The sequence below is a fragment of the Corvus brachyrhynchos genome, unplaced genomic scaffold, assembly GCF_000691975.1.
Source record: "Corvus brachyrhynchos isolate BGI_N302 unplaced genomic scaffold, ASM69197v1 scaffold47, whole genome shotgun sequence".
Taxonomy (NCBI): domain Eukaryota; kingdom Metazoa; phylum Chordata; class Aves; order Passeriformes; family Corvidae; genus Corvus; species Corvus brachyrhynchos.
In genome coordinates, this window is record NW_008239292.1 from 434,704 (window position 1) to 442,931 (window position 8,228).

An 8,228-nucleotide genomic window follows, 5' to 3' on the forward strand; every position below is an offset into this window, starting at 1 on the left:
CCTGTCCCTGCGGGCACTGCCCCGGCACGGCTATAGGGATCTGCTCACAGGCTCTCCAGGCAGGGCGGTTTCTCCCCCCATCATGCTTGATCCTATTCTCTCTTTGTGTCTTGCCTGCTTTAAGCAGCTCTGGGAGCGTGTGCAAACAATTCCCGTTCGGATGGGGATGGCAGAGGTTTATTGGCTTAGCCCAAGGTGCTAAAATCCTCTTCATTCAAGGCAGATTCCTCTTCTCTTTTCAGAAACTTCTCTCACTGCCTGGTGGCTCATTTTTCAGCTGTCACAGCATTCCCCCACTGCCCCCAAGTCCCCTCCAGCCCCAGACTGGTCCCAAGGAGCCGGAGGAAGGTGGGGGAAATCCCAGCGAGGTGGCTAGAAGCAGGGAGGCAGAGGGTGCAAGCACGTGAGCAGCACCTCGAGCTGATGCTCCTGCGTTAGGATGTCTTTCAGGCAGACACCAGTTTAACCCTTTTCCTTCTCCGGGGGCTGGGATGTGTTTTGGGGACATGTGCTGGGATCTGTCCTGCTCCCCCAGGCACCCACAGTGACCTCAGGGCATGTCTGCATTCGGTCTCCTGTGGAGAGGGGCTGGAGGCTCCATCCTGGGGCTGGGGGGTGGAGGGAGCAGCCACCCGCACGGGGTCCCACGCTGTCGTTGGGCATCAGGTCAGAGCTGGTCCCACTGCAGCTGTCACCATCCCCCTGCATCCCCCTGTGGCGGCCCCAGGGCTGCCCCCTGCCTTTCAGGATCATGCTGATGCCCAGCTTGCTCCCACCACCCAGCCAGTTCCAACACCTTGTGTCCCCCTGGGGCACAAAGAGGGGAGCCCTCTTTCCCCAAGCAGGTTGTCATTAGTGGGATGAGGATGGAATTCAACAGCGCAGTGCCAAATCCCTGGAACAGCAGCTCCCAGCCTGGGCCCCTCCCTTGGCCCGTGTAATCCATGGCCAGACACAGCTCTTGCTGCCTCCGTGAGTGCCCCAATCCTGCACAGAGCAGCAGAGCCCCTGGAGCCTCCCTTGGGGTTTTCCTGGCAAGGCAGCTCATTCTGGCCCCAGCCATGAGCCCCCATGACTGCATGATGAGGGTCAGAGTCCTGCTGGGCTCCTGCAGCGAGGGAAGGCCGAGGGAGCACCGCAAATCCCAAGGACAGGGCTCAGGAGGGGCTGCTGCTCCTGCTGCTGGAATCAGACAGCAACACAAGCCCTGCAGTGGCCATCAGCTGAAAATCAAGGAGGGTTTGGGGACATCGGGGGCAGCTGCCTGTCTGCACCGCCCGGGCCATGGCGTGGGTGTGACACGAGCTCTGTCAGCAGCTCCTCGGGATGCTGCATGGGCACGGAGGGCAACCGAGGGATAAACAGTCCAACTGCACCATGAATGTTTTCTGAAGGCTCTGCTGGGTCTGATTTCTGACCCAGAAGAGGGATTCTGGGGAGTGAGGATGGAGTTAAGGTGAGGTTATTTTGGTGTCAGATGGATGCTGAGGGGGAGGCAGCTCAGGGGCAATTTGATTCCCTTGATTTCCCAGGCGAAACCTGACCCAGGCTCCGAGTTCACACTTAGCAAAACATGTTGGGTTTTTTTGCCAAATGACTAGTATTCTAGAGAGCTCTGGAAAACAGTGATTGCAAATGACAGCCATCCAGCCCCCTCAGCTCCCCAGTCCCCGCTAGCAATCAGGAGATGATGGCATATAGCAAATTCCCAGGAGTTTGTGGCTGTTCCCTCCTCCTGAATGACCCCCGTAACTCCTCCTGTGCCCTGGTGCCCCACACTTCGTTTAAGTTACTGGTTTAGAATGTCTCAGTATCACCCTCAAGCCCCATTTTCTGGGATGCGGAACTTCAGTGAGTTCTGTGCCTTTTGTGGGTCTTCAAACAGTTGGAAGGAGGGTGAGAGCAGGGGCATCTCCCACCAGAGCCTGCCCAGCACCTGGAGAGGAGCCAAAAGGAGACCCCATCGGCCCTGCACGTTTTGTAGGTGCTTGGGATGGGTGGTGCTAGGCTGGGAAAGATCTGCGCTGATGGATTCAGTTGTGCCTTTGGCCATCATTTGTGTTTCCTCCTTAGCCATCCTGAGGGAGGTGAGCACCTACACTGGTCTTTTCCAGGGCACAAGCTCAGCCCTGGGGAGAGACTGGGGCAAAGCAGACCCTGAGCATGAGGCCAAGGCAGTGTTCAGAGAGTTCTGAGCTCCTTTGAAGCAGCTCTTCATAAATCCTGGTCTTAAAAGGGCTCTGCAGTGCTGGCCCTTGCCGGGCTGCCTGCAACCAGGCACATTTCCCTGTGGGTATCAGGGCAGGTTTATCAGCCATCCTGTTGCTATTTTCTTGCCGGGCCCCCGTGGCCATTTGCGTTTAGGTTTCAGTGATCGTTTAGCAAGCAGCCCCCATGCAGCCCACCCGGTGCAGGTGCTGGAGGGGGACACGTCCCCCCTTTTGCAGCTGGGGGGGGCAGCTGGTGGCTCCGTGGAGCCAGGAGCTGATGACAATGGGCAATTGTCAAATTGGGGCCCCTCTCGTTTGAGTTTTCTTCCTTTTATAGTAAGTAGCAGTTGCTTCAGCAGCTGGCCTGCCCTCCAGGGTGAGCACTGGGCTCTGTATATAAGGGAAGGAGCAGCCTTTGCCTTTCATCCCTCATTCGCTTCCCTCGCTGGGCGGCAGGACTCATCCCGCACCTCCGCAAATCCCGGCACGATGCCGCTCAAGAAACCCGACCCGAAGAAGGAAGCAGCCAAAGCAGCTCCAGGATCGGAGCCTGCTTTCGATCCCAAGAGCGTGAAGGTGAGTGAGGAATGAAGATGTCACCGTGTTTCTCCGTGCCTGTCATCTGCCAGACACAGGCGATGCAAAGCGCTGTGCAAATGGCATTAGCCAGGCTGGAAGCCAGCCTTGGGAGGGGAAAATTATCTGATTGTGTGGATGCAGCAGGCTGGGAGTGATGCTGTCCTCGCTGGGGGGATGTCTCAGTCTTCCCCACCCAGCCCTGCCCAGCACTCACTGGAGGGAACCAGGATGCTGCTCGCGGAGCTCCGGCTGCAGAGTCGAACCCCCCAGCTCCTGCTGAGAGCCCGTGTCGGGGCCAGCAGCAATAAAAGGCTTCTCTGCCACCCACTGTCTCCATCCTGAAGTATTTTGTTGCCTTTGTTGCCTCCTCCATGTAAGAGCATCCTTTATCCAATGGCTCCACAACAGGAGCTCGCTTTTTCCGTGATTCCTCGGGATACTCACATTTTTAAGCCAGAGCTGTGGCAGGAGAGTTATTAAGAGCAGGCTCAGCATGGAGACTGTTTAATCACTTGAACTTGGGATCAGGCCTTAAAATAACATCCTTTCCACCCAAAATAGTCCTGACTGTGGTCTGAGCATCCCTCCTGCCTGCCCATCCCGCTGCTGCCAGCTGTGCTCTCCACAGGGATCTCAGCTCCACAGCAAGGGCAGCAGCAGTCGGGGACACAGCACAGCCAGACATGGCATAGGTATGGGACACGGCATGGATACGGTGCCTGCCCCAAGCCCAAGGAGGGAGAGGTCCAGAGGGGAAGAGTCCCTTTGCTCCCCCCAGCAGTAGCACACCTCTCATGCCCAGCTCTGCTCTCTTCTCTCTACAGATCGAATTCACAGCAGAGCAGATTGAAGGTAAGTGCTGAGTTCAGATTCTCTCAGAGATGGCTTTAGAAATGGGGAATTGTTTTTCCAGCTAGTTTTTCACCACAGACATGAGAGACGAGGCCCCACACATCAAATCCCCTCTTTGGGGAAAGACCAGCAGGATCCAGAGCCTGGCAGGGAAAAGATATTTTTCCTTCATGGTGCGAGATGCAGCCTGGGTCAAAGTCAGGGATTCTGGTGGGAGGAACACCCCCAGAGAGTGGAGATCCGAGTGGAAAAGGGGATAAGTAGAGATGTCCTGCAGCAAAGCCAGCTGCTGAGAGTGCAGGGATCCAGCAGGTCACCCAGCCAGCTCTGCAGAGGTGACAAAACCTGCCCGAGCAGCCAAGCCACTCGTCCAAGGAGTCTGGCAACAGTCAGCCCGCATTGCTCAAGCTCACTCAGGGCTGCGACGTGTTCAGAGGGCACAGCGCGCACGTGTCCGTCCCTTCCCTGCTGGCCAGGCACGACGTGCTTTGCTGGAGTGGGAATGGGGCCGCTCTGAGCTCTTCTTCCCTGCAGAGTTCAGAGAAGCCTTCGGGCTGTTTGACCGGACGCCCGCGGGGACGATGCAGATCAGCTACGGACAGTGCGGGGACGTCCTGCGGGCACTCGGCCACAACCCCACCAATGCAGAGGTCCTCAAGGTGCTGGGCAAGCCCAAACCAGAAGGTGACGGCAAGCTGGGGACAGGGTGGGACAAGCAATTCCTGTTCTCCCTGGCAGCAAGTAGAGGGTTACATTCCCTGTAGGAAGAACCCTGCAAGGTGAAGGAACTGGAAAGGAAATTATGCAGATAAGCTTCATTCCTGTGTAATTCCTTCACTCCCCCATACCATGGATGATGACATACGGGAGAGGCAGTCCTCACACAGGAATGGTGGCAAGTGATGCTTAGCAGACCTTATCCTGAACTGGTGCAAACCAGTATAACCCAAACAGTCCCAGTGTGGCCATATTACCATGGTGACAGACAGCCCACCTGATGGTTTAATTTTGGGCTGATATCAGGGGTCTCTGTGCAGTCCCCTGATGTTAATACTCTATTCCTCATATGGATCTTCCAATCTCAAGTCTAATATAATAGTTCCATCTCCTCATGGGGCTTCTCCCCTGTACTCTGATGGAAAAGAGAGCAAGAAAGTTAATCAGGAGGCCCTCAGAGGCTGAATTCAGCCCCATGAGGTTCGTCTCTGACCTCATCTCCTCCCCTTCCAGAAATGAACACAAAGATGCTGGACTTTGAGACCTTCCTCCCCATCCTGCAGCACTTCACCCGCAACAAGGAGCAGGGCACCTTCGAGGACTTTGTGGAAGGGCTGCGTGTCTTCGACAAGGAGGGCAACGGGATGGTCATGGGGGCTGAGCTGCGCCATGTGCTGGTCACGCTGGGTACGGGCTGGCTCCAGGGGGGAGCAGGGCATGGGCCCCAGGCTCTTTCTGGACAAGTGGCTCAGGTAGCTGGCTGGCCTCACATACCGCAGAGACCCTTTTCGCTCTGCTGCTCATTGTCTCTTTTAGGAGTCAATGACTCCTGAATGCGTGGCCTTTTCCATCTTATGCCACAGCTTCATGCATGATCCCGGCAAAATGGGGACTCCAGAACATCCTCAGTTATCAAACAACAGCTGCAGTGTGGTCTCTCCACAATGTCCCACCAGCATTCCTCAGTAGTGGCACACAGCTCTTCTTTAATCCCCTTCTTCCTCTGGTGTCTTTGGTTATCTGGAAGAAAGACAGGAAGGTCCTGGCAGGCTGAAAACCCTTCCCCTCACCTCTCCATCCTCCTCTTCCAGGAGAGAAGATGACGGAAAGCGAGGTGGAGCAGCTCATGGCAGGGCAGGAAGATGCCAATGGCTGTATCAACTATGAAGGTAGGAGCAAGAGATTCCCATTGGGGCCATCTCAGATATGACTGTCGTGTCTTAGGGTGCAAAATCCATCCTTTGCAAGGGCTCTGGTTGGACTCAATGATCTTAATGGTCTTTTCTAACCTTAATGATTCCATGATTCTATGACACTGATGATCACTGGAAGGGAGGTGTGGACCACCCTCCAAAGCCTTTCCAAAAAAGCACTGAGACATGTCAGCCGGGGTGGGAACAAGGTGGTTGTACCAGTGATTTCCAGGAAAAGCAGCTGAAGACAGCATGTTTCCAAGGAGTTCAGGGCTGTTTTGGCACCATTTTGTTGCAAGCTATTGAAAATAAACAAAAATAAACAAAGCCAGCATCTTTCACAGCAGAGGCTAATTGGGAACATTTGGAGACCTGGATCACTTGCAGCTCCAAGAGGGTGAAAATCTGGAATAGGAGGTGGTTAAATTTGGGAATGCCTAAAATTGGAGAGCAGAGAGAGGAAAAGAGGGGACCCATTTCTCTTGGCCTCAGAAAACTGGGGATAATGGTACTGCCTTATCTCCAAGGGTTGGCATCACTCTGACCAGGTTGGGGATAGCATGCAAGAAGTGGGAACAGAAAGAGGAATATCAGTCCTGGCAGAGCATCCCCTTCATCCCTGGGGTGTCTGGGCTGGGGGTCCCCCTCCTGCCTCTCCACCTGCCCGCCCCAGCTCACAGCATGTCCTGACCTCTCACACTCTCATTTCTCCTCAGCTTTTGTCAAGCACATCATGTCTGGCTGAAAGGAGAAACTTCAGGTGAGTTCAGCAGCATCCCCTGCTGCTCACTCCAAAATTGGAAATCCTGCAAGTAACAGCCAGGGGCAGAGAAGCCAAAACCCAGACCTGCAGTGGATTAATGCCACAGGAATAATCCCAGCTCTGAAGGCACAAAAGTTACATTGATGATAAGCAATTTCATTTGTAACTCCTACCAATTAAAATTTATCAGGACAGCATCACCCCTATCATGGTCATTTGTGGGCTGGGTAATTGTGTGGAGTCTGCTCGGAAAGAAAGGGGTGGTTTATGGAGCTGAGGGAGTCAACAGCAGCCAGTGGAAATAAATGTTTTTAAACCTGCATCAGTGAATGACTTGACGCTAAGAAAATATTAAGTACTTAGAGAAGAAATTTCCAAACTGAGAAATATCAACATTCCCATTAATGTTAGAAAGAATATGGAAAATGTACCATGGATGTTTGTTAAGCTTTTTTGTGTTCCTAGAGATCTGCTTGAGGAAAACAGAGAAACATTGCTGAGGGGATGAATTATCCCCTAAATTCATCCCCTTTGAGGGTGAATTACCCCTCTAAAATCTATTCAATTGAAAAGAAAATCCACATTGCTGCCTGGCCCCAGCTTCCCCTGCCAATTTCTTATGGTTTCATTATCTATTTACTTTTTTAAACACTTCTTCTTCCCTCAGCTATGTAAAAGCCAGGAGGCCAGAAAAAAAAAGTAAAAATGACCTTCAGATACTGCTAAATATACAAATTAAACATTTAAAAATCTCTCCCCTCCCAAAATCTCTTAAACATCAGAAGGTTAAAATGCAGACAGACAGAAGTCTGAACTTCGAATGTTCAGCATCCTTTTAATCTTCTTTTTAATCCATTTCTCTCCAGTTCTTGTTCATCAGCTCAGCAATATAGATGGTTGGGTGGCATATGCTGCCAGGAGGTTTAATTCTTCACATAACTATTTGCATATAAAACTCTTTTTTAAATGGTGTGGACTTACAGCTCTTGACATTTTGGGTTCATCTGAGAAGGAATACCCTGAATTCTCTCATCCCAAAGATTCTTTGTATTGAGTCCTCTCCTGCTTCTCCCAGGCTCTCAGAAATGCTTGAACCTGCCTGAGCACCAGGAAAAGCAAGACTCCTCCATCCATGTGCTTTCCACGAGATGTTTTGCCTAAGCCGTCGCGAAGCGTTGGCCACCACTTGTGTGTGCCTAAACCTGGTATTCTGGGACATATCTGCAACTAGGTTTTAAACCTCAAGTTACTCTTTTCAGGTTTTCCCTGTGACATTTGGCTCATTAAATTTCATTCCTTCCTCCCTTACATGGTTTGTCTGGTTTGGCTTGGGACTACTTACGGACACAGTGGATGGAGGAGACCCCTCGGTCTTCACCAGGTCTCAGAGGTAACAGGGTATTCCCATTCCCCACAGGGAGAGGGGGAAAAGGCAAGGAATGCAAAACAAGAGTTCAGACTTGTAAGTGAGGATCATTGCCCTTCCCTTGGCATTGGGCAGGAGCTGGGCTGCAGTCTGGTCACCTCTTGCTGATGCAGACGTGGAGCAAGGAGAGCACAAGGGACAGATTGCATCAAAGAGACATCCTTCAGGTTTGGGAGGTTCTTAATTTCCTCTCTGCCCTAAAATCAATCCTTTTACAAACCTGTAACCCATCCATTCTTCATCACACTGTCCCACGAGCATTCCCTCCAGGTCCAGGCTGAACAGCACCATGGAGCAAAGAGGGACCTGCTTGGCCCTGCCACTGTCCCTGTCACAGAGGGACCCGCAGGCACGGCTCCTTCATCAATGCGCTGCTTGTCCCAGTCAGCAAACACCCTTAAAAACACCAAAATGTCAGATAAAGCATCAAAAACCTTCTTTGATCTGTATCAATGAGAGATCCAAAAGTCTAGTTTTGAAGGTTTCTA

At 52.5% G+C, this 8,228-nt stretch overlaps 1 protein-coding gene across 2 annotated transcripts; it reads left to right on the forward strand.

The window, feature by feature from the left end:
- The first annotated feature begins 1,652 nt into the window (after nucleotides 1-1,652).
- On the forward strand, nucleotides 1,653-7,475 carry MYL4 (myosin light chain 4). 2 transcript variants are annotated; one of them, XM_017740568.1, is made up of 7 exons: nucleotides 1,653-2,786; nucleotides 3,614-3,641; nucleotides 4,176-4,325; nucleotides 4,872-5,045; nucleotides 5,450-5,527; nucleotides 6,268-6,311; nucleotides 7,390-7,475. In XM_017740568.1, the coding sequence occupies exons 1-6, from the start codon at nucleotides 2,700-2,702 to the stop codon at nucleotides 6,294-6,296; spliced, it is 546 nt and encodes a 181-aa protein (XP_017596057.1). In that variant the 5' UTR covers nucleotides 1,653-2,699; the 3' UTR covers nucleotides 6,297-6,311; nucleotides 7,390-7,475. The 2 variants fall into 2 exon arrangements, with proteins under 2 accessions (XP_017596057.1, XP_008636688.1); XM_008638466.2 differs by lacking the exon at nucleotides 7,390-7,475 and having other exon boundaries at nucleotides 1,656-2,786; nucleotides 6,268-6,514.
- Nucleotides 7,476-8,228: the final 753 nt, after the last annotated feature.